The 26,808-nt window shown below is 43.9% G+C and overlaps 1 protein-coding gene across 1 annotated transcript in view; it reads left to right on the top strand.

Moving 5' to 3' along the window:
* Window positions 1–2,042: 2,042 nt before the first annotated feature.
* The window catches only part of PRIMA1 (proline rich membrane anchor 1), a 95,378-nt gene continuing 70,612 nt past the window's right edge, over window positions 2,043–26,808 (top strand). The window contains exons 1-3 of the mRNA XM_038408035.2: window positions 2,043–2,913; window positions 3,255–3,392; window positions 13,530–13,680. Coding sequence (XP_038263963.1) covers window positions 3,300–3,392; window positions 13,530–13,680 — 244 coding nt within the window. The 5' untranslated portion in view covers window positions 2,043–2,913; window positions 3,255–3,299. The remainder of the gene's footprint in view (window positions 2,914–3,254; window positions 3,393–13,529; window positions 13,681–26,808) is intronic.

Here is a 26,808-nt window from a genome sequence, read left to right as displayed (position 1 = left end):
CTCTCTCTCTCTCTCTCTCTCTCACACACACACACACATTTATAAATAAATACATAGTTCTATTGGAACAAATTCATCCTGGTCCACTAAGTTCACCTGGATTGTGTACATTTATGAGACATTGCTGAACTTGATTCCCTTCACACTTACACTAGTGTAAATCGGGGTAAGTTCACTGAAGTCAGCGGAGTTACATCAGTGTAATAGTGGTGTAAGAGAAGAATTCTAACCCTTATTTGCAACACGTTGACATATTTTTATCCTTGCTTCTCAAAGCAGAGTCATGAAACAGTAATTTTGCTTAACTAGGCTGAATTTGTGCCAGAAACATAGAGAAAAAAATTAATCTAGCATCTCCGCACTCCCTCATTCAAACCTGTGTATAAAATATATAACTAGATCTGGGCTTAAGACTTCACATCTGGAGCCCAAACACTGCAATATTTGAGATGTTTAGCTCCAGAATTTTGCTTTGTCCCTTCAAAAGACAGTGACCATTTGCAAAATTTGGATCTGGATCCAGATTTGGATTTCAAACACCCCACAGTGTGGGAGATGTTCAGATGAGACATTTTGATTTAGGCCCATCTCTCTACATAATTAGAAACAGAGTGTGACACTAAAAATTGACTCAAGCTCTCAACGCAGCAAAAATATTTATTAGCGTGTTGACATATGATAAATCTAACTTACAGAAACAGCCACTATTCACAGGCCCTCCCGCAGCTTTGCTCATTAACAGGCTCACTAAAAAACTAAACCCATTTTGCTTTTTTATCTTTCCACTCTATTTCTTCTTTGTAAAGAGGCAAGACTGTGCCACCCTTACAATAAAGGAATCTTTATTCACTTCCCTGCACGCGCTCTTAAATGTTCCAATGTGCTTCATTATCGCATAGAAACACAATAGAAATGAATGTCTCAAAGCGTCTTTCATTATTACATCTCATGAAACACCAAAAAAAAAAAACCCATACAGCAAATAATTCACTCACATGACAGGATAATCCCACATGCCAGGTTGAAAGAAATGTCGCTTCCCAGCAGAAGGCATCTGACTGACATTTGTACCCTTTGTGGCCCATCAAACCTTCAGGGCTCCAAGTCGCATGGCCGTGAGGGCACACATTGAGGCCCGCTGACTATGTTTAAGGTTTGAGTGGCTTTTTTATCCCTCTTGGTTGTCTTTGTTACAATATTTGGTTTTATTAAATCAGGGCCTATAATTCTTTAATGACCCAATCATATCATTTATCTTTCTCACAGAGATAAAATTCTGGGGCCCTGATAGGGAAGGCCGAGCCCTGGGAGTCAGGAAACCTAGGGTTCTACAACCACAATTGTCACACACTTGCTGTGAGACCATCAACATGTCACTTAGGGCCTGACTTTCAGATATGCTGAACACCCAATAGCTCCCTTTGATTGCAACAGGAGCAGCAGGTGCTTAGCGCCTTTGAAAATCAGGCCATTAACCTCTCTCGTCCTGTTTCCCTCTCTTTAAAACAGGGATGATGATACTTTCCTGAGCCTGCTGGGGCGCACTGGGGTTAAATCCATTAATACTGTAAAGTGCTTTGAGATCCTCAGATGGTAGGTGCTGTAGAAGCATTCATACTAATTGATTGTATTTTCTATAACTGTGTCTCCTATAGTAGCCACTTGTATAGAAATGAGTAAAACAATTAAACCTGCAAGTGTTCCTGGGCTTCACCTATTCCACTGAGGTGCCCCATGGGAGGGAGGGGGGTTTCTTTGCAAAGCCACACTCGCCTCTAGCAGCAATGGGGGCGGGAGGGGGGAGGGAGGAGAGGGGAAGCTTGTCGGTTTCCAACCTGCAATGATCTTTTAATGAGTGTGGGAGAAAACCCCTGAGCCTCCCAAGAAGAAATCCCCGATCGAGTGTCATCAGGGAGGGAAGAAAAAGCACCGAGCCAAGTGCCAAACACACAATGGGCTCGCTAGATGGGTATGAAAAATCACTGCAGCAGCAGCAGGCAGGGGAGAGATTAAATTCACAGGCGAGCCAGGAGCCTCTGGCTTTGCTCTCATATTCTCCACCCCCCCCCCTTCCTTTTTGCATGTGCAGCGCCTCTCTAGCCCTGCTCTCCTCCCTGCTCCCTCCCCATGGGCTCTGCACAGCCGACCTCTCTCTCTCTCTCTCTCTCCTGCTGGTTCTTGGGGCTCTGATGATGGGCAGCTGAGGATCTGGTACCCAAAGGAACTGGCAAGGCACTAGACACCGAGCCTACTACTTGCAGGAAGAGAGCTCTGTGCGGACGGGTGCAGCTGATCTCTTCGCGTTTGGAGAGGAGAGGGACTGAGGGGAGCGGATTTCACAGCTGATTTCGCTGGGGCTCCTGGGCACCTTGTCTGGCACTTTGTCTTTGGGGAGCCTGCGGTTTGGTTGCACTTGCGGAGAGAAAGAGGGAGGGGTTGCTCCGAGACTTGGACAATCCTCTGGGGCTTCGCATCCTACCTACAGCCATTGAGAGCAAGTGGCATTTTGCAGGCTGGACCTCAGGTTCATTTTCGGGGAGGTGGGCTGTTTTATTTCCTCCCTGGCCCTCCCTCCTCGGAGCCAGAGAGACACACGCAGGACTGGCCGGGCGTTTTCTTTTTTTCTTTTTCTTTTGCTGGGCAACCCCCTGTTCTGAGCAAGGAGCCCCTCACCTCCTCCCCCCGCGTCCCCGCCCCCCTCCCCCCGATGAGAGGCTGCTGGGCTCCAGGGATCCGGCTCAGCCTCGAGCGGAGGCAAAGCCCAGGGGGAGCCAGGCGGTGCACCAGCTGCTACTGACCCTGCTGCAAACTTTTCTACCCGCGCCCAGCGCCCCGCCAGAGCATGTAAAGGAAGCGCCAGCAGCGTCCTGCTTCACCTGAGACCCAGAGCCCAGCCCCCCGCCCGCCCCCCGGGTAAGAAGGGAAACAACAGCGAGCGATCTGGGTGCCTGCCCTGAATGGCAGGAGCTGCGCTAAGAGCATCACCAACCCCCGTTCTCTTGGGGAGGGGGGTCCCCGCCGCTGGCATGTCCGAAGGGGAGGGAGAGAAGGGGAAGCGGGGGGGGGGCGGAGTTGGTGCACGGCTTGCTGACCGGGGAAGCCAGGACTTGCTTGTCGCTGCGAAGCTTTCCAAAGGCCCCTTCCCTACCCACCCCTTTAGAAATAAAGTTGGGAAGATCTCGGGGCGGGGAGGCACCGCGCTCTGGGGATGGGAGTGCGATCAAACGCCTTTGCTGTGCGCTCTCCCCGTTCAGTTACACAGGTCGTGAGCGGACCGGCCCCTTCGCCCCGGAGGAGTGATGCTGATCAGAGAGCTGCTGCTGCTCCTCCACTGCTGCTGGCCTTCCCTGCTGCTGCACTGCGCCCTGCACCCCCTCTGGGGCTTCATTCAGGTAACCCCAGCCTTGCCCCAGGCACTTTTAACTCAGAAGTTGGGTCGGAGGGGGCAGGCAGCACAAATGAACATCTGGCGTTATTTACTGATGCCCCTGTGGCCCTGGCCTGGCGTGGGAGAAGGGAGAGGACTCTCTTGAGCTGGAAATAATCATTGCTGGTGGGGGGCCTGGGGCTTCCTGTCCCATACTGTCCTGGTGGGGTGTGGGAAGGAGTGGTGTTTGATAGCTTCATCTCCTGGCTTAGGAGAGTGTTTAGAGACAGATACATATTCCTTTACAGTGAAAAAAGAGGAAATTGGAGATCACTGTCACACAGAGCCGGAGAAAGAGACTCTAAGACTTCCTGTGAAATCCAGAGTGCCATTTAGGTCTCCAAATGCCGCACTCCTGACACCTTTAAAGTCTGTCTGTCATTACGGCTGAAGATGGTTTTTAGTTTACAGATCAAAATGGTGCATTTAGAACAACTTCTAATTGCATGGGGTTGACTCAAAAGTGTGTGGTTTTAAATGGCTTTTTATATTTTTGGCATCTCAGAGGTAGCCACTTTTAAATTGTTTCCTTATTTTCATATACTTCTGAATATTTGAATGTGCTACAGAGAACTTCAGTGACCTCTCAAACAGTTCAGATGGACTTGCACAGCATGCACATGGTGATATATACAAATGTTAAATAACAATACTAGAGAGACAAGGTGGTGAGGTAATACCTTTTATTGGATCAACTTCTGTTGGTGAAAGAGACATGCTTTTGAGCTTACACAGAGCTCTTTAGCTCACCTCACGGACAGAAGTTGGTCCAATAAAAGATATTACCTCACCCACCTTGTCTCTCTAATACCCTGGGACCAACACGGCTACAACAACACTGCAAAAACCAATACTGTCATTTATTACTTACTGCGATTTGTAAACTCATCCAGGTACATACCTTGTGTCCATCTTTGTCTGCAAAGAAACTATCATATTGTTGGAGCTATCTTAATAATAAATATTAAAATGATATACATATATATAGAGAGAGAGCGCTAGAATGCACATGTGCATGTATTTTATCTGATGGGTAAAATCCTGGCCCCAGTTAAGTCAATGGGAACAACTCACACTCATTTCCACGGGGCCAGATTTCTGCGTGTATAAAATAGACTATGTACACAGAGAATTGTTCAGATTTTAATTTTTGCAAATTGTTGACTTTGAAAACTGATAGTTGTCCAAGAAGCAGGGAGGAATAGCTCAATATATGTAGTTGTTGCTTGCCTAGATATAATTTCAATTCCTTTTGATTACTGCTGATTACAGAGACATAGAGGCTTTTCTAGGGAGTCTAAGTGATCAACACCCTAGTGAGCCTTGTGTCTGTAGAACTCAAGTTGTTCTTTCTGAGCAAGATGTGGTTGACCTTTTTAAACATGTTGACAGTGAGACGGTTTAGAGTGTAATTACTATAGGTGGCAATATGTACAAAACAAGGAACACATTGGGGAAGTGCTGAAAGCCTCATTCTGGTAACATTTTGGCATGGTGTCTGAAGTGTCTCTGAACTGAGAATTCACTGGATAAAAGCTGAATCAGCTTTGTCCACTCTCAGCCTCTGACTGTTATGTTGTGTGACCTTGATTGTAATGTGGGGTGACCAGTGACCTTTCTGCAGATGGACTCAGAGAAAACAGCAGACTAAAATGGACAGTGATCTTCCAATTCAGGCAACCAGGAAACCAGCAAAGCTAACTAAAATACATCCCTTTGATAATTTGCACTTTATTTATAATATATGTCTTCAAAGCAGTAATTGATGAGCTAGTTGAGTACTGTTTCAGCACAGAGCAACTGCAGTTTATTTTTTGGAGAAAACATAGCAAAGACTTAATGTCCTTTACTCTCTGTTCTAAATTTAGTGGACTCCGAAAGATTACACGGAGATTTTTTTATTTGTTTTAACATTTGTCTCTTATAAGATTTGTGAGCTCTCCAACTGCAATAAATAATTTATTCATTCTGCTGACTGTCCTGCTCTAGAATTCAGATGGCTAAACTAGTTTCTGTAAGTGAAAGTGTGTACATTTAAGGAAAATGCAATGATGTGAAAAGAGCAACATTTTGAAACCATCTCCTTCAAAAGATCAGGCAGTCACCAAAATTTGCATAAGCACCCTTCACACAAGTCACTCAGGTGATTTAATTAAAAATAAATCAATAATAATTTAAATAGGTTGTGAAAAAGGCAAACCAGAGTTGCTCAGCCTTCCTCTGCAATAGTTTAGAAGTTCTCCTGATTCTTGATTTATAACTGCAACATTTTTAGTGTCTTGTTTGAGTCCGGTCAATCAATCTGCTCATATTAGAGTTTTTACTTGCCCTCCCCGCCCAATGATAAAAATATAAGGATTGCATATGCATATAATAATGCAAAGGTCATGTATGGAATAGCCAAGAGTGTCCTTAATGAGCCATGAAGTTTGCACATTCTTTGTATTAAACCTTAAACTGAGCCATGCATTATCCATATATGATCCTAGCTCTTTTACCAATATGAATTCCCTTCCATCACAGATTAGACTCAAAGGGAAAATCATCCCAGGTGCAAATTCTTAGAAGTAAATGGGCCAAGATTTTGGGTCATATTCAACCCTACTGTAACGTCATTTACTAAGAAGGGATGAATTTGATCCATAATCTTTTGCTAAATAAGCCAAGCCTCATAACTTTGCCCAGACTAACCAGAATAATTCTGTAGCAACTTTTCTGTTTTTCAGGAAGTTTATGACGCACTCTCAGGAAAAAAAGTAGGACATGCCCAGAGACCCTGGGTTCCATGAGCATATTTTCAATACGGTTCCAGTTAGGTTACCCACACCTGAGGAAAGTGGCAGAATTGCCAGAAATAATGAATTGCAGCGGTTCAGGTCCAGTCCAAGTCCAAAGGCAGCTTCTTTTTCCCCTATAGCATTTTCCCAACTTAACCTTTTTATGCGGTCTACACAGCTAAAAGTCTTTTCCAGGCCCTCACCAGGTCCTATGTTGATTACTGTATCGTCCACCTCTCTGGCCTTCCTGACCCCACATTGCCCTTCTCAGAGCCATGTAAAACACAGCTGCTAAAATGAACTTCCTTGCCTGTCTCTGTAACTGAGTCACCTTTGAATTTGAATCTCTCCATTGTCTTTTTTTCCATCACATCAGGTTCAAACTCCTTGTCCTTATCTTCAAGGCCCTTCAAAGCTATCCCTCACCCTACTTAACCACTGTTCTCTCACTGTCGTGCCCCCTCTCCGTTCTGTAAATGATACCCATCTGACTTTCTCATTTATCTTCTGTTCCCACCACTCTCTTTGTTCTTCCTTGCATGCTGTTCCTTGCACCTGGACTACTTTACCTGAACTAATCTGTCAGGGTATTACCTCTTCTCAATCCCTCCCCAAGACCTATTTCAAGAAATTAGCCAGATAAGGGTAGCTAGGTGAGGAGCAGTTGATGTTAACTTATTTTAAAAAACAAAATAAAACAAAAAACACCAAACCTCACAATACTATTAAATGATTTGGAAGCATCAAGCTGTACACTTTGCTGGCCCATCTATTTGCATTATTACTGCTGCCCTCATCCTCTCTCCCCTTAGCTTCCTGTTGTTTGCTTTGCTCAATTGTTGGGACTTGTCTTAAATCAGATTATAAGCTTGTCAGGGCAGTGACCATATTGTTCTATGTATTTGTATAGAACCATGCACCATTGGGCCCCAAATCTGCTTGAGGCCTTTGAGGGCCACCATATACAAATAATTAAAAATAATAAATAGCATCATAAATTAATGGGGGGAAATCTTATGTCAGTTTCACTGATGTAAATCTGGAGTGACTCTGTTGTGACTTCAGTGGAGTTATTTTGGATTTACACCAATGGAAATGATATCAGATCGCTAGACACCTGTCATGACAGAAAGTTATTGTCACATCAAGTAGGCAGTAAGAATTCTTGATTCTCTATTAGTCGATTGCACTTTTTTTTCGGTCACACTATCATCCTTGCACATGATTCAGAATGTCTCATAGAGACCATCAATTGGGGACTGCACCATAATCCTCTGTTCTCAAACGTGGAATCCATCCTGTGTCATGTAGCATGCAGATGAACTGCTGCGATCACATGTTGTCCCATTGAAGTCAGTGGGGCTCTGCACAGGTGCACCTTTGTACCCACATGCTATGCAATGCAGGACTTCAGACAGACTTTCTGTAGAAAATCCTTGATTAAAAAGAAACAACCTCACAGACATGGACTTTATATAACTGACTACACAAGCAAGCGATTGCTTTCCAATTTGAATGTATTTATACCACTTTTTGTTTGCTTTTCTATGAATATTTGTGCAAACAGATTTTTATTTGCCTGAGTATTAGGAAATGTCTGACCTTTTTGCAAAATACATTCACATAAATTGTTCAAATAATTATGAATAATGAAAACATTAATAAAAATCAGCTCTGTCCATAGGTAATTTGAGAACAGAGAAAAGGATAAATTCTTTGCTACTGATAGTTCACCTAGCTCTAACTCCAGGCAACTTGAGAGGCCGACCTGACAAATTACTGAATGTATTGAGAAAACCAGATTCAAAACAAAGAATTAATTTTTTTAGACAGGCCAATGAGACCGAACTTCACAGCCCTGTCCAACAATAGAAAGTGTCACTGAAAGCTCAAAGGACAAGGAAACAAATCCTGGTCAAAAGTTATCTGCAGACCACTAGTGACCCCTTGCAAAGACAGTCTTTGGGCAATAAACTGAATGGAAGCCATACTGATATTAGTCTGATAATTCCTTGTTTATGAAGTGCTTCTGAAGTTTTTCTGTAGCTAAGTTAACATTTGACAAAATGAACAAACAGTAAAGTTTAAGACAGGTCCGTAATTAGCAGTAATCTTCCATAAAAGGTCTAGACTTTTTCTACAGACCTTTCACTCCTGTCATCTTCTGTAAAGGCAGCTGATCTTGAATTATACACATTAGATATAGAAAAAGATCTATTAGGACATGCGTTTCATCAGTCTCTGCCAGTGCAGGATTGCTCCCTACAGTACATTTAGGTTTAAAAGACTCAAGTAATGGCCTTTCATCAGAAAACTAATAGACATCATCAGAAGTAAAGATTTTCCTGAGAATAAGACAACATTTTTCATATTCCTTTTCTTAATTCTATTTTATTACTCATAATCCCCACAAATCCTCTCCCTCTGTGAGGCCTTCATTCCAGTCCCACGTTAGTCCTCTTTCAGTTAACCTGTACATCTTTAGTGTTTTTAAAAATCTTTCCCTTTAAGACAACCCCGTGAGTAAGGATGAAATCTACAATGTTCGTCATAATTACTGAAAATGTCCAGATGCTCTGCTGTGTGACAAAGCAGGCAAGGGAGTGAAAGCCCACCGCTTTGAATCTCAGCCATTTGCTGAGAATAAATCAGTTTGAGGAAATATAGCCCATGTGGACTAAGGCATCAAAAAAATACCCCCAAAACAAAACACAAATAGAATGCACCACTGGAGTATGGCTGGACACATATAGGGTTAAACTTGTCTGCAAAATAATTGAGAAAAATGTCCACTGGATTCTGAGAACATGCTATTACCAGTCCATGGTAAGACAGCCTCTGGGGATTTAAAAGGCAGTCAATAGTACTAAAAATAGACAGAGCCTTTTGGCCTTGGCTGATATTAAATTAGAGTAATAAGTCAATCTAGCCTTCTCATACCATCACTATCATCGTATGTTTATACACAAAACTTATTCTAGGCTGCAAATGAAGAATTTGCTCCAAATCCCTCCAGTGTTATTCCATCCCATGACTAGTCACTTCCATTTTCCCTGGCTCCCAAGTAATTTTAGTGACCTAAAGTAAACACCAAATTGAATACCAGGACAAGGGATGATAGCTATGAGTTGATAGCCTCCTTAGTTAGCTGCCAGTGTGCATTGGAATGATATTGCCCCACAACCTCCCTGATGAGTATAAATTTTATCACTACCAACCAAAGCCATGAAAGACCCCAGGTCACAGCCCAGCACAGGTCACTAGAGTTCAGCATTATAGCAAGCTAGTGTTTTAACTATTGAGCTATCACTGAAACAATCATTAACACAACAATACTATATATAAGCAGTGTAAGAATAATGAACATGACATATAGATTCTTCTGAGGCTTGTGAACTCTGGGAGCTCAATTTAAAGAAAAAAAGAAGCCGGCTTATCAATCAGATTTATCAGCAGCTCAGGAGGATTATACAGTTGAGTCACTTTGATTCATCAGAGTATTCAAAAAGTCCATGTAAGTTCCTGGAAACTTTTTGGGATGGTCTATAACAGTCTCTTTATTATTACCTGATTGTAAGGGAGACAGTTGGAAAGTATTTGTGATTAAATTTGGAGTTTCCTATATTTGGTAATAGATTTTGATAAACTGTTTAAGATACTGAATCTTTTGAGGTATGCTGTTCGGAGCCTCTCTCCAACTCATCACTTTTTCTTTTCCCCTTTGCACTCTCTGCTGTTTGAGCTACAAAATACTATTTCCAAATAACCAAAGCCACAAGGTGTATTTAGGTATACAATGCATGTAGACTGTACTGTGTGCACCAGTGGTACATTTGTTAAAACTGCAGTTTTTTATTTGGCCAGAAATATGTGAATATAATGTAACGTTAATATGGCCAGAAGATGGCATAAACTATACTTTCCCTTTGGAAGGATCAATGCATTTTATTATAATCAATGACTGTTAATCAAAAATTACTAGATAGACCATACTAATATTACTGCCACACAGTATCCTCTATAAAGCCCCGGTTAAATAAAGCACTCCTATTCAAGACTACACATGCTTAAGTCCCATTTACTTCACAGGGACGTAAGTATGTACTTAAGTGCTCTCCTAAATCAAGGTCTAAAAATGCATGTTAGACATTCTTTTTCTTAATTTCTGAGTCTTATTTCCTCAAAATAGGATCCTGCATAGATTCTTATTTTAAATATGAGTTTAAATTAATTGCAAAAGAAGTTGACGTCTAGAACTAAATACTCATTGAAAGCTATTGGGATGCTTGCATAATTTCACTTTTCCCAGAGGTTCACCTCTCTTGCTTAATCTTTCTACATTTTCTATGGTCTCTGGTGAGTCATTTTAGGGTTCTTCAATATTTTTTAAGTTGATAATTGTGTAAATATTATATTACTATTGTAATGCTACAAATGTGAATAACTAGTTGTCTTGACTGTATGAAGATGCTGAGTATATTTTATACCAGGGGTCACCAAATTAAAAACATGAGGCAAATGATGCCTACAGGATCCTACAAAGGCCCATAGCCACCTTTATCATTAGCACAGAGTGCATGTCACACAGGCTATAGATCACAGCATGTGATATTCCATCTTGATTGAAATGAGTATGTGATTCATGTGGTCCTCAAATGGACAAAGTTTGGGCCCCTTTGTCTTATGTTTACAATAGCCAGAAGTGAAAGGGCTCACACAATAGATTCTGGACATAAAGAAAAGGTAGTTTTCATAGTATAGAAAAGAGATCTAATTTGGCCCTCAGTTCTCCCATAAATCACCATCATCACCATCCTGGCAAATCCCAACGGGATTTGGCCTCCTTGCAAATTGACCACCATCTGGATCAATCTCTGACATGGTGCCTAAGGTGGTGTGATTGTATATTCAAATTACCTGCTATGTCCACCACTGGCAATATCTTGTCATGCCACCAAAGCTTTAGATACCCACGTGTTTGCTGGCGGGGTAGCAGCGTTCCTTGGTATACACACTTAGGAATGCTTTGGTTTTCCATTCTTATAATATGCCCATACCAAGAAAGCTGCCAAAACTGAAACAGTGCTGATGGAGGCAGTTGCTGGGTTCGGCTTGGAATAGCCTAATTTCTGATCTTGTCCAGCAACTTGATATGATGCAGCTGACAAAGACAATGAGAATAGAAAACCTCAAACCAGTGTTCTTCAGCCTTCTTCAGCGCCCATATTTCACTTCTCTACAATAGAGTTGTTATAACTGTGGTTCTATAGGTCCGCAGCACCGTAGCCATCTTGCTATCATGATGTATCCACAGAGAACACAGAAGGGCCCAAAACATGTGTAATGGGACTGTTGCCCCCATACTAACATTCATTGGGGGTGTTTTAGTTGCTAGCTCCCAGTAATAAAAAGAGGGAAGGGTCGATGGGGAATCAGGACCCTGAGACTGACAGCCCCCAGCAACAATGGGGAGAAGTCATGCTCCTGGTCAGCCTGCATGACAGGGTGGGCAGGCTAATCAGGGAGTCAGGAGGCCAGGGAGGTCCCATCCTCCGTGTGAGCTGGAATTGCCTGGGTCAGACAAAGTGGGGCCCAGCTAAGGAGAAAGCAGGGGCCCAAGCAGAGCTGTGCCAGATCCAGAGAGAGCAGACCCTGTCCTGGGAGTAGAGCTGCAGCCCCAAAGCCAGGGGCAAGGCCCAGAGAGAGCAGACTTGCATTGGGAGGAGAACTGCCGCAACCAGAGCCAGAGGGGCCAGAAAAGGTCAGCCCACGAAGCAGGTCAGTGCGGGGAGCAGAGTCACAGAAGCGGCCTGCAGAGCAGACCTGTCCTGGGAGCAGAGCTGTAGCAACCAGAGGGGCCAAAGAAGCAGCCCAGGGAGTTGGAGGCAGAGCAGCAGAGACAGAGTGGTGGAGCTGGGGCTGGAGCAGTCCAGAACTGGATGCGGTGAGCAGCTGGGGGACCCTGGGCAGCTGGCCCAGCACAGGGAGACACCTCAGCCAAGAGGCTCTGCAGGCCAGGATTGTAACCCTGACAGGGTGGGGCCGACACTGGGAAGAAAGGTCCTACCACTTAGAGCCTGAAAGCATGTGGCCACCACTGGAGCAAGTGTCCAACCCATACCATCCTTGCAGCACAGCCAGGGCCTGAGAAGAAGGCCTGAGACTTACCAGAAACTGTGAACTGCCCGGACATTCCAGAGATACCGTTTGTGATGTTCCCTGCCACAGAGCAGGTTGATGTGTTTCCTTTAACCTTTCCCATTTTTCCTTATTCTTTTTAAAATTAATTGTTGATTAAATAACTTGCATTTGCTTTAAATTGTATGTAATGGCCAGTGGGTCAGAGAAGTGCTCAGTGCAGAGAGAGTACCTCAGAGCGGGGACACCCTAGCTCCTGTCCTGTGACCACATCAGGGTTGGGGTCGAGCCCCCCAGGAATCCTGGGCCCAGCCTTGTTGGGTTACGAGGACTCTGCCAGACTGGAGAGTGGAAGGGGAGTCCTCAAGGGCAGGGAGGCCACAGAGTAAAGGAAGTGGGAGCGAGGACTCAGATCCTTTCGCTAGCCCACTTCACCAGGGTAGTGCAGAAGCCAGGAACGCTCCCCACAATAGCAGGACTATTCCCCCGCTTACACATGGCAGCAGCTGCTGATATACAAGTGTCCAAATATTTCAGGCATTCTCTAGCACTGTCTGTGATGCTGCCCAAATATTTGACAGTTGCCATCTGTTCAATGTCCCAGCCGAACAGGTTAATACTGAGGTGATTGTAATGGAGATAGAGGCTGCTTGATGGTAATAGACAGGGACTTAGTTTTATCTGGATTAATAACCAACCAGATCAGCCATCAGCTGCAGTGATCTCACCAAACTAAACCAACAAGACAATTGAAGCAGAATGGCATTCAGCTCAATGCCACAGACAGTTGTCACCTCAAGCTTTCCATCAATCACTCGGTATCGATATTGAACAACAATGGTGACAGACTGCAGCCTTGCCGAACACCTGACAAGATAGGAAACCGTGCAATGTGCGTGCCATTGACTTGAATGCAGCTTTCCGTTCCATTACAGAGCTCTTCTATCAATGACATTCTCTTTCCACAGATGCTAAGTCACCTCATCAGATCTCACAAATTTGCTTATACTTTTTTTTTTACCTACTTCTGCCATAAGGAAAAGGAACCTAATTCTGCCCACAGAAGTTAATGGGGTTGTATGTGTGTGTCTGAGGGCAGAATTTGGCCCTAAGCATCTTGTAATGTTTATTAGCTGTCTTTGGCTTGAGATAAGTTTCTAGGAAATAATTCATATTTTTCTTTACAGATCATTCAAGGTGAACCCCAGAAGTCATGTTCCAAGTCTCTAGCAGAGAAGGTTACGGAGAGTTGCCAGCAAATCTGCCAGTGTAGACCACCTCCTCCATTACCCCCACCTCCACCACCCCCACCACCTCCTAGGTTGCTTGTGGTCCCAAGTAAGTAAAGATTGGTATTACTGCCATATATCAGAGGGAAGAGTGGACAATAGGGGGCATTTGGACAGATGGAAAGTGAAAAAGTGCAAGAGAGGGCACAATTAAACTTGGTTGTAATTTTTCACTTAGTGAATGGGGAAAAAACGTTCTCGGTAAAGGTAGAAATGAATTTGCTGATCAATTAATAATGTTCTGTTTTTGTAGAGGAGCCAGAGAAAATCCTTCCCCTCATTAAGCTTTGTGTTCCCTTGCGCTAAATGACTCACTAATGACCTAGCCTCAGGGAATGTATTCCCCACCTTGTCTTCTATATTTTTCCCTGATTTGCTTGATCATTTTAAAATATTTAATGACTCACTTGTTACTGGGTCTGCAACTTAGAGATCTTTATGTAGCTTCCCTTATGTACACGACAAAAAAATCAGTCTCCATGAATAAGCTAAAAGACAAACAATATGACTGGAGTTAGTTTTTGCTCAGTTGAATTCAATAGAGCTATGCCTGTTTAAACCAGTTGTCGGCCTGGTCTATTATTTGTAACTTGATTATTTAAAAGTACAGTAACTGTGAGAGACATGTCAAGAGTGAAAAGCCCAAGCAAGCAGACTGTGCTTTCAGCCATATATATATATGAAGCGTGGAGGCACAAAATGCATGTTCCCAACATCACCCAGCTGCTCACAGACTCCAAGTAAATGGGGGGGAAATGGGTACATTTTACCAGGCCCCGGTCACAAGGCCATCACTGTGGGGGGGGGGGGGGGAAATCAGGCTAAACTGTTGATGTTTGAGTTTGACTAAATGTTATTTATATAATCTCGGTGAGTATGTTTGTACCTTTTTTTCTACCTGTGTGGGCTGGGATGGAGGCTTGTGTTATGAATTTGCCCTAGGCCCAGTGAAATTTTGCTCATGCACACCCATTATGCCATTGCTATTACAAGCTTTAGGCAGGGGTAGTAGTTGGAGGTCACTTCTCCCATCACATACAGGTTTGTGGACCGCTGGGCCCATACCATGAAAGAACACAATAGCTCAGCCCATCCATACCAAATTGCTTCTGCGCTCTCACAAAGAGATTTTTATAGAGTATGGAGTGTGAATCTCTGGAATGGTCTCTACAGCTTGCACCATAGGACAGTAGAAATGTGTTCTTTCCACTGTTTTGGGAGTCTTACATTGCCAGGAATAAGGTGGTCTGGTAGAGGGAATGAAAACAATGTGGATCCCCAGCCAGGAGGTATGAAAATGGAGAGTGCTACCTCTGTGAATTCCTGATCTCCAGACAACATGAGGTTGAGCGAGAGGGTAGGGCAGGTGATGGCATACCTAAGGTTGGGGCACAATGGACCTCTACTAACCCTGCAAAGGTTCCACAATAATATTTAATAGGAACTGAATCTAACTTTTAACTGAGTTTAATTTTTGCATGAATCATTTCTGTGCTGCAGAACTCCCCTCACACACCCTCATGTAACGAGTCATCTCTCAGCCTGTTTACCTGAGGGCTCCACATCAATCAACCAGAGCTCAGCCAATAGATGAAGGTCTAACTAGGTGATCTCAAGGCCAGGGATACAGGCTTCCAGTGAGAGAAGCTATTCCAAGTCTGCTCAACATCGCTACCATTGAGCAGCTGCTTGGTGGTTCTGACAGACTGGCCCAGTCCCAGCCTGTGTCTGCTCCTTCTCCAGCCTTGTTCCAACCCATCTCTTGGTTCTTGATTTCTGCTCTGATCCTTGGCTCCAGTCCAGAGCCTGACCACTAGGCCTGACAACTGCTGCTCCAACCACTAGACCTGATCACTGTTGCCTCAACCACTAGACATGACCATCCACTTCTCAGTTTCTGACAGTTTGTGCAGACTGCCTCCTTTTGTGCCTGGCTCCCGAAACTGAGATGGAGATCCCTGGAATGCCCATCACTGAGATAGAATCATAGAAGATTAGGGTTGGAAGAGACCTCAGGAGGTCATCTAGTCCAACACCTTGCTCAAAGCAGGACCAACACCAACTAAATCATCCCAGCCAGGGCTTTGTCAAGTGGGCCTTAAAAACCTCTAAGGATGGAGTTTCCACCACCTCCCTAGGTAACCCATTCCAGTGCTTCACCACCCTCCTAGTGAAACAGTTTTTCCTAATATCCAACCTACACCTCCCCCATTGCAACTTAAAACCATTACTCCTTGTTCTGTCATCTTCAACCTGAGAACAGCCGATCTCCATCCTCTTTAGAACCCCCCTTCAGGTAGTTGAAGGCTGCTATCAAATCTCCCCTCACTCTTCTCTTCTGCAGACTAAGTAAGCCCAGTTCCCTCAGCGTCTCCTCGTAAATCATGTGCCCCAGCACTCTAATAATTTTCATTGCCCTCCACTGGACTCTCTCCATTTTGTCCACATCCTTTCTGTAGTGGGGGGCCCAAAACTGGACCCAATACTCCAGATGCAGCCTCACCAGTGCAGAATAGAGGGGAATAATCACTTCCCTTGATCTGCTGACAATGCTCCAGAGATGACAGAGTTGGTCCAGAGCCTTCGGGGTCAAGTTGCCCAGTTGCATTTGGAGAATGCCTCCCTCTGTTCACAGATCCTGGCAGCCACAGTAACCCTAGTACAGCCAGCTATGGTACCTGAAGGTTCCACTGCCAGAAAGATTTGATTGGAACCACCAAAAGTTCTGGCCTTACCATGAGGTGAACTGAGGCGGCTGCTTCAGGTGCCAGACTGTGGGGGGAGCACAACTAGGACCCAGAGTGTAGAAAATTGTGTCCGCTGCTGGTGCATATGTATTCTCTGCTTTAGATGCACAGAGATGGTGGAGTGCTGTGCTGGAGGAAGGAGGGCACAAGAGACATAACAGGCAGGCATGCGAAAAGGTGAGAGGGAATAACCGAGAGCAGCAGGAGCGGCAGGGAGAGAGAGGGGGGGGGGGAGCCTCTTATGTACCTCTCTAGCACCCTCAGGAGCCTGGACTGATTAACACCAGCTTCTCAGGGAGCTTCCTGTTTCCTGCTGCTTCCCTGAACCCACTTGAGGAGAACAGGCAGTCAACTGAAGTAGTAGGAGCCAGTTAGGCCCTTAAGACTCTGATATCTTCCCTCACTCAGGCCCTCCTACCAGCCTGCTTATTTGTCCCCTTCAACTGAGTGTTGAGAGCCACTATCGCTGGCACAGAACAGCAGTCATGAGTGAAAGAAGAAAATGCCCCTCTGGGGCAGCATTCAGAAAAAAAAAGAAAGCAAAGAAAGCTTTTCTATCTAAGCAGGAAGGAGCTCTCCTGAGATACATAGACACAAATGTTCACGGTGAACCTTCTGGCCCCACTGAGGATGGAGTGGTGAAGAGATGCCTGATCTTCCAGTTAATCAGTGTGCAGGTGACCTGGCAGCTACTGCAGCATCCATATCTCCATCTCAAATGGATGTAGCCATGCACATTCCTGAAGAAAAGTGTAGATCAGAAAAGAGTGTGGTGGAGGCGCAAGAAACAACTGTTGCTGAGTTTAGTTCCTTAAGTCTAAATGATCCAGGTCTGTGGACCCACTTGAGCAGTAGCCTGAGGGACTTCCTTTTACTGCAAGGGCCATAGCAAATGAAAAACTTCATGTTCCCCAAAGACAATGAAAACAGAAGTTTCCATCCAACACATTACTGGTGTGAAATCCCCAATGGTGACAAAGTGGAGAGGCCATGGCTTATGTACTCAAAAAACCAGAATGCTGTTACTGTTTTTGTTGCAAACTCTTCCAGTCTAATGTTCCAGCCACATTGGGTTCTACAGGAACAAAGGACTGGAAAAATCTGGCTAGAAATCTGGCATGCCATGAGAAGGCAGCAAATCACCAGAGAGCATTCCATAGGTGGAAAGAGCTTGAGATGAGACTAAAGTTAAAGGCCACCATAGATGATCAGCATCAAGAGAAGATTGCATCAGAGTCTCTTTACTGGCAAAATGTTCTGAAAAGGCTCATTGCCATTGTGAGAATGCTTGCTACCCAAAACCTAGCACTGTGTGGCACTTCAGATCAGCTGTATGTGCCAAACAATGGAAACTTCCTTAAAATTGTGGAGCTGATGGCTGAGTTTGATGCTGTACTGCCGAGCATCTAAGAAGAGTCACCACCCAAGAAATGTACACACACCACTATCTTGGAAAAACAAGTCAAAAAGAGATCATACAGTTACTGGCAACAGAAGATTGTGGCAGATCTGAAGTCAGCAAGATATTACTCTATTATTCTGGACTAAACACGTGACATCAGCCATATGGAACAAATGACTTTAATAGTGCGTTTTGTAACAACAATAGAACCTAGTGAAAATGTCTCTTTAATGGTGACTGTCAGAGAGCATTTTCTAGAATTTATTGACATTGATGATACTACAGGAGCTGGCATGAAAAATGTGCTTCTTAAAAAGCAGGAAGATATAGGAATTGCGATAGCTGACATGAAAGGTCAGGGCTACCATAATGGCGCCAACATGAGAGGAAAGAGCAGAGGAGTGCAGACACAGATCCAAGAGTTAAACCCTCGAGGTTTTTTTGTCCCATGCAGTTCTCATTCATTGAACTTGGTGGTCAGTGATGCAGCATCAGCTTCTAGTGAGGCTGCTTACATTTTTTATGTAATTCAAAGCATCTATGTATTTTTTTCTGCATCAACTCATCGATGACAAATTTTGAAGGAACATCTGAGAACATCCTCTCTGACACTGAAACCACTGAGTGCCACATTATGGGAAAGTCCAGTGGAGGTGATAAAGCCTATCAAACACCAAATTGGGAAGATAGATGATGCCATAGTTGCCATTATGGAGGATAATGCTATGACAGGAACTGTTCATGGGAGAACAGTGGCAGAGCAAAATGGAATCACCAGAAACATACATAACTTCAAATTTCTGTGTGGCTTAGTGTTGTGGCATGTCATACTGTTTGAAATAAATGTTGTAAGCAAGAGATTACAAGGTGTTGACCTTGATATATCTGGAGCAATGGAACAACTGGACAAAGCAAAGTCATACCTACAGTCTTATTGGTTATATGAGGGTTTTCAAAACATTCTGAAGAGTGCACAGAAGTTGGCAGAGGAACTTCACACTGAAGCTATTTTCCTACCCATTCAAGAATACAAGAGTCACCGAAGAGAAGACATTTTGATTACGAGGCACTGGATAATCCCGTAAGAGACCCCAAACAAGAACTTAAAGTTGAATTCTTTAACCAGGTGCTAGATTGTGCAATATAGTCAGTTGCAGAATGTTTCATGAAGCTCAAGGAACACAGCAGTATATTTGGGATGTTGTATGATATTCCAAAACTCCTCACTATACCTGAAGAAGACCTACACCAGCAATGCAGGGCAGTAGAGACAGTGTTGACACATGCTGACATGTGTGATATTGTTGCAAGTGATTTAGGTGATGAACTGAAAGCCCTTTCAAGATACATTTCAGCAGGATCAACTCCAAAGATGTTCTGGAATATATGCGCACAAATAAGATGACCACCCTCTTTCCAAATGCTTTTGTTGCTCTGCGCATACTTCTAACACTTCCTGTAACAGTTGCCAGTGGAGAACGCAGCTTCTCCAAGCTGAAGTTAATAAAAACACCACTACACTCCACAATGACACAGGAGAGGCTGGTCGGCCTTGCAACCATCACAGTAGAGCATGAGCTGGCCCAGACTGTGGACCTTCAGCAGGAAGCAGTTCAAATCATTGCAACCAAGAAGGCAAGGAAAGCACCACTTTGATTATTCAAACAGATAAAAATGCCAGTGTTTACTATGTAAACAAGAAAAGTTACATTTGCTATTCAGGCATTTGAAAGTTAAGTGTTACTTAAAATTTTTGAACAAGGCATTTTAAGTTGCTAGTTCTCCTTTATTGGGGTAAGTAGCAGAGCAGTACCATGAGAGGAGTAGAACAGGAAGAAGCCAGAATTGAGACCTTTCAAAGTTTTGGCCCAAGCAAGGGGTCATTGGGGCATCATTTGAGCTCCCCGCCTCAGGTGCCTAAATGTTGTGGTCCGGCCCTAGAAGCCCTGGGGGGCCTCACCACTCCTGGAACAGACCAGTCCAATCAGCAAGTTCATCCATGCCTTCTCTGTAATTTTTGAGGATCCAAAGCACACCTGTACCACCAAACCCACCTTGCAGTTTCTCCTGCAAGGCCATCAGCCCATCTCAGCCTATCTGCCCATTTTTAGCATCTGGTCCGCAATACAGAGTGGATGAGGCAGCACAGATTACTATTTCTGCCAGGCTCTGAACTATGACATGAAAGATTAACTGGCATAGGTCAAATCTCCTATTAGTTTGGACTCATATATTTAACTATACCTCCAGATTCACAGTTGTTTGTTCCAGTGATGCCAAGAAAAGAAGAAGTAATACCCTCATCCCGTTTTGTTCCAGCCATCCCATCAAGCTGTCCCAGAGCTGGAGCCTATGCAGATTGATGTGACGCAAAGATATCTCACAGATCAGGAGAAGGCATATCGGCAGCAGAACCATCTTTACCTGTATTTTTTGGGGGAGGGCCAGTTTGCCGTGAGTGCTCTTAAATCTAGACTTTTGGCAGACCTGGGGAAATGATCACGTACAGCACTGTTCGAGAGTTAGTGACTGGGCGTAACCTCAGAGTCGAGTCCTCCAAGCAAGTCCCCTCTTGGCAGCCATGAATTGTCATCCTCCATACCATCAGGTCTTGCTCTGTCTCTGGGTTCCAGCTACATCTGGGGTGAATTTCACCCAACTTGCACTAGTGGATTCTGGTGCCTTCTAGTAATTTAATGGATGCTGAATTCACTAAGTCTACACAACTTCTGGTGCAAAGGAAGTCCACTCTGGATCTAGGTTGAAATCTGAGATCACCAAGAGACTCTGAAGTTTAATTTAATTATGTCACCATGCTTTCTGATCATGCTTGGTATTCCTTAGTTCTCAGTGCATGATCCACACATCTCATGGAAGAAGCTCAAGATATGAGTTGAGTTGAGCTACTGTGGACAATCATGTCTAGGTGATTCAGGGGCCAAGGAAACAAGAACCAGTGCTGAGAAGCCTACTGCCTTCGGTGCCCAGCAGATTCAAGGAACCAACAGCTCATTAATTCCTGTGAAATATCAAGAGTTTGCTGACATATTTGATTAAAGGAATGCTGATATTTTGGCCCTGCCCACACCCTACGATTGTCCCATCCATCTCCACCCAGGGGTTAAAATTCCATTTGGCTGGATTTACTCCTTATCAGAACCAGAACTCAGGGCCCTATGAGAATACCTTGACAAGAATCCTGTAAAGAACTTCATCCGTCCAACCACATCTCCTGCTGAGGCCCCAGTTTTGTTTGTGAAAAAGGATGGCTCCTTGTACCTTTATGTGGACTATCATGACTTGAACAAGTAGGCTTTGCTGTTGATCAACGAGCTGTTAGAAAGGATCAGTTCCACCAAAATATTTAACAAACTTAATTTTCATGGGTTTACAACATAGTCCATATCTGGGAAAGCAACAAATGAAAAACAGCATTTCGCACCCATTATGGTCATTTTGAATATCTAGTTATGCCTTTTGGTCTCTCCAATGCCCTAGCCACATTCCAGCACTTTGTCAATGATATTTTCAGGAATGTTTTAGACCAGTTCGTGGGATCTACCTAAATGACCTCTTCATCTTCTTGGAAAGTCAAACTCTTCATGACCAACAACAAGTGTACAGCCTGCATGGAAAACCCAAGAAGTGTGACTTTGACAGCTCTTCTCTTGACTTCTTAGGCTATGTCATTTCCTCTGATGGAATAGGTATGGATCCCTGCAGCATGTTCACAATTGTGGACTGGGCAGCCCCAAGGAATGTCTGTGATGTCCTGTGCTTCGCCAATTTTTACCAAAAAATTAACAAGGACTTTTTGAAGGTGATGACCCCAATTACCCTGCTGCTTTAGAAGAATACCCCATTTGCATGGATTCATGAAGCCCAATTTGTCTTTAATAAATCAAAGGAAGCATTTACATCAGCACTCATCTTGGTACATTTGGACCTGGCAAAACCCTTCATTGTTGAAGCAGACACCTCTGATTATGTGATCAGAGCAGTGTTGTCACAACAGCACAGGCACCAGAATGTGCTCATCTCTTGTGCATTTTATTCCCAGAAACTGATGGCCATGGAAGAAAACTGTGAATTCTGTGACAAAGAACTAGTGGTCATCAAAGTTGCTTTTGAGGAATGGCATCACCACCTGGAAAATTCACATTTCCTGGTCCAGATATATACAGACCACAAGAACTTGAAGTACCCGTGAACTTCAAGGGCTATCAACCAGCATCCAAATTTTTTTTATTCAGGTTCAGATTAACCCTGACCTGTCACCCATATACCCAGAATGGTAAACCAGATAAACTATCCTGAAAGGATTAAACAAAACTGTGAATGGCTAGCCAACTACAAAAGCAGTTTCTCCTCCCTTGGTGTTCACAGCTCAATTGCTAGAAATTGCTAGAATTGCTCCTCCCTGATTGAACTAACCTCGTTATCCATATCCTGATTCTTGCTTGCATATTTATACCTGCCTCTGGAAATTTCCACGACATGCATTCGACAAAGTGGGTATTCACCCACAAAAGCTTATGCTCCAATACGTCTGTTAATCTATAAGGTGCCACAGGACTCTTTGCTGCTTGTCCTGAAAGGGTGAATGCTTGGACAAGAAAAATAAGGATTCTGAACCTGCCAGAGTATTGAAACCCTGTCATTTCACCCTTGTGATGGTGAACAATGACTTGCTTTCTCTTGTGAAGAGTATATATAGTATATATCTTACTATATGTTCTATCCTATGCATCCGATGAAGTGGGCTGTAGCCCACAAAAGCTTATACTTTAATAAATTTGTTAGTCTCTAAGGTGCCACAAGTACTCCTGTTCTTAAAACAAATTGTGACTCCCAGGCCTGCTGCCGGGATAGCCTTACTCAGACTGGATGGCAAGATTCTAGTCCAGCCTTACACAACCAAGCGACCTAACCCCAAATGACTAATTTTTTAACAAGTTATTGTGTTTTAAATGTATCAAAAAAATAAATTGCACGTCCCATTCCCTAGTAAATTTTAGACTAGCAAAACCGTAAGTGCCATGAATTAATGTAAGCTTCCAGCAATCCCTCTATTGCAACAGTGTGCAAGTATTCTTGTTAAATATCCGTGTTATGGATGTTTCCTCTAAACAACATTCAGGGGGAGAGGTCAGTATAGGGACAGGACTGGTTGTTATTAAATGCTTTATGCTAGAATTGCACACTGTCCAATCACTGTGAAATCATTAAAGTTGAAAGACTAGAGAGGCCTCAGCAAGAAGCATCAGCCTAAGGAAATTACAAGATCTTTATGTTTACAAGATAACGAGTCTGAACCCTGAGGCACTTTGAAAAGATTTAAACAAAAAGAAAAGGAGTACTTGTGGCACCTTAGAGACTAACAAATTTATTTGAGCATAAGCTTTCGTGAGCTACAGCTCACTTCATCGGATGCTCATGAAAGCTTATGCTCAAATAAATTTGTTAGTCTCTAAGGTGCCACAAGTACTCCTTTTCTTTTTGCGAATACAGACTAACACGGCTACTACTCTGAAACCTGAAAAGATTTAGGTCCTGATTCTCAAAGCTCTTTGTCAGGCTTCCCATGCAAAGGCCACAAACTGCTAGATACAATTCTTAAAAGCACTTTGCAATAGAACTATTAGTTGCTAGAGGTTTAAATAACTTTCAAATCATTCCAAAATTGCTGTTGTGGTTTGAGACTAATTGTGAAAGTTCAGTAAGTACTAAGTTCTTTGTACATCCAGTTATTGTGGGCCTTGAATGTCCTTATTATGGTTAATAATAGGAGTATTTGAGGGGATGATGTGAGCATTAGATTGCATTTAGTGTCTGTTGAGACATTTGGGTATCAGATCAATGTGGCAAATGTTGAGCTCCGCCTACCATTTTCTTATTGAATAATTAATTACATTACAGACCAACTGCACAAAACCTATAGTTAAATGTAGTGACTACATGTCAGGCATAATTACAGGCAAATGTTGTATTTTCTCTGATGGAGTAATGATCAGCTAATTCCCTCTACAGAAAATCAGGGCAAGGTTTCTCGCACAGCTTTACAGACTCAAAGAGTTAAGATAAATCAGATAATGTTCACTGAGCAGAAACTAAAACACACCTTTCGGCAGTCCTTGAATATTGTGGGAGCATGGAAGATTCTCAGTGATGCATTGCTGCAAAGATAACACTTCATTTGAGATGCTGGGGGAAGAATACAGAAATCAGGAATCAAGGCTTTAAGTCCCAACTGCTACAAAGTGCTCAGTGAAGTCAATGGGAGTTTTTCTTGAGTAGAACTGACTAAAAAACAAGGTTGTTGTAGTAGTCACGGTGGTCCCAGGATATTAAGGAGACAAGGTGGATGAGAGAAATATCTTTTATTGGACAACTTCTGTTGGTGAGAGAGACAAGCTTTCCAGCTTACACAGAGCTTGTGTTCATGTTTGGAGAAGAGCTCTATGTAGCTCGGAAGCTTGTTTCTCTCACAACAGAAGTTGGTCCAATAAAAGATATTACCTCACCCACCTTGTTTCTCTAAAAAGCAAGGTTCACATTATGATTGACTCCTGCAAGAGCGTGCAAGGAGGAGAAAGGGGGCAAAAAGGCCCTTTGTTCTGCTTGCACCCCTTATTCAGCATCAGCAACATCTGCTGTCCCTCCTCTAGCTACCCGCAAAAGGCCTGGCATGGTATCACCACCATACCTGCCCCAGCAGTAGAGCCACACGGCCCTATAGGGGAGTGTATTGGTTTGGCTGATGTTCAGTTAGTTAAATGCCACTAGTTTAAAATTAGCTGAAATAATTGCTAATGTGTGAACTGAAGCCATGTATACCAGCGATTGATTTGTTGACACTTGCATGTACGTAAATGGTTAGCTCTTTAGAACTCACGAAAAGTCTGTCCCAAGCTCTCAGTTGAGCTAACAATACCATCAATACAGTGCAAAGCCAAAATGAATTACATCATTGCAGGGGACTCCACATCTCTAGGCTATAATTGCACTATTTTGTTTTTCAACAGGAAATCTTTTCCTTTCTCTCTGAAACTCCTGGAGTTGAATTTCGGCCACAGTAATGGGCCTAATTTACTAATGAGTTGAGCTAGTGAAAATGCTAAAAAAACCTCAAACCAACCATAAACCCTTCTAGAAATGGATTAGCATTTTCACATGTGTGTCAGGCCGAACATATAGTTCAGTTTGTGAAAGCTTGCACGGTTCATTCAGTGGGCCTTTGGGAAGGCTAAATAGATTTGGCCACATCAGTATAGATTGTCACAATATGCATTTGTAGCCGAGGTGGATCTGAAGGGCAGCTCAGGCTGAACCCCCTCCAGCGTGGGGGGAAGTTTCAATTCAGAGCTACAGCTAAATGTTGTAGTTTGGGCTGCTCAGTCATTTATAGCATAATCCTTCTTACTAGTCATTTCCTGTAGAAAAAAACTGCAAGATGAAATCTAAATGACTGTGAGGCAAAAGACTGAGGAACAGTTTGGGTTTATGCTTTTCCACCTGCCTAAGTCCTTGCAAAGGCCTCTGATGGGAGATAGGTCTCTGGTGGGAGGGATCTTGCATTTGCAGAAACAAGTTCAATCTCCTCCCTGCTGGAGAACCCAGTGTGGACTCCTCCATCTACAAAGCAGGAGGTGCTGCCGACCAGGGCGGCGAGTTGTATGGGCTGATGGTGCCTGGACTTCATGAATATTCAGGGTCCGGGGGCCCAGCTGCACCAATGTTTAGGGCCGGGTCTCTCCCCCGGCCCCACCACGTGTTCCCGGCCCCTCCTGCTGCCCCTGGGCTATTTGAAAAGGCCTGGGGGCCCCCAACTGCCACCGCCGCCATCAGCAGCGCAGTGGGACTGCCCACTTTACAGCATGGCCGCGGCAGCTCTGTGACGTGGGCAGTGGAGTCACGCTTTATCGCTGGGGGAGAGCTCTCCTGGTGATAAAAAATAACCACCCCAAATGAGGAGGGTAGCTGCGCGCCCGGCGATAAAGCGCTGCCTGTACTAACTTTTATCGCTCAGGGAGATGTTTTTCACACCCCTCAATGACTACAGTTTTAGTGCTGAAAGTGACAGTGTAGACACAGCCTAAGGCGGCTTCCTGCCCGCCTGCTAGAGGGGTGTGCGGGTTACTTTCGGAAGCTGGTGCCACCTGAGGTAAGCACGACCCCCCTGACTCCCTCCTGCACCCCAACCCCCTGCCTCATCCCAGAGCCCACACCCAAACTCCCTCCCAGAGCCCAAGCTCTCACCCCTCCTGCACCCAAACTCCCTCCCAGAGCTTTAGGCAGGGGGGGAGGAGCAGGGGGGTGGGCAGGACTTGGACCTGTTCTGGGCACCACCAAAAATTATCCAAACCTGCCGCCTCTGGCTGCGGAGGGAAAAGGCAGTCAAGTAAATAATGCTCCAGCATATGCCCTGAGCAGCTACCTACAGAGCCTTGACTTTCAACTAAAGCTTCCTTTGCCCAGTAAAACACCACGGTCCCACTGTCCATCATCTCTTAGGGAGAATCCCTCTGGAGTGCCGGGGAATTGCACCTACCTACACAGCTTGGGTGAATCTGACTCCATAGCTATTTTGACTATTGTTCTGAGTAGTGTCATTAAAATATTAAACCTTGCTCGGCAAAATTCTGATTTTAATGAACAGTTTTAAGCAGTTTTGAGCTAGAGGCTAATTTGATATACGAGTATGTATCAGGGAAATCTCAGATTTACATTTTAGCAGAGACTGACCTCCATAAGAATTTCAAGCAAATACATTGTTACTTTAATAGAGGGATGATGATGTTATTCTTTCACCTTGCACCCGGCATTGTAGAGTTGAACACATCTACCACCTGATAAGACTTCTGAAGTGAGACTTAATGGTGGAGAACTGTGGCATGGCAGGAAGGATGGGTGGGTCAACATAAACTCATGCCACTAGAAAGTCCTGGTAGGGATAATTAAATTGACAGAATATATTTTGCCAAAGGCTGGTCTAATGAGAAGATTATTAAGATTTTTAAGTACAAGC

Source organism: Dermochelys coriacea, chromosome 6 (genome assembly GCF_009764565.3).
Source record: "Dermochelys coriacea isolate rDerCor1 chromosome 6, rDerCor1.pri.v4, whole genome shotgun sequence".
NCBI lineage: Eukaryota > Metazoa > Chordata > Testudines > Dermochelyidae > Dermochelys > Dermochelys coriacea.
Note: the sequence above shows the minus strand (reverse complement) of the source record. Positions and strands in the feature narration are given on the sequence as shown.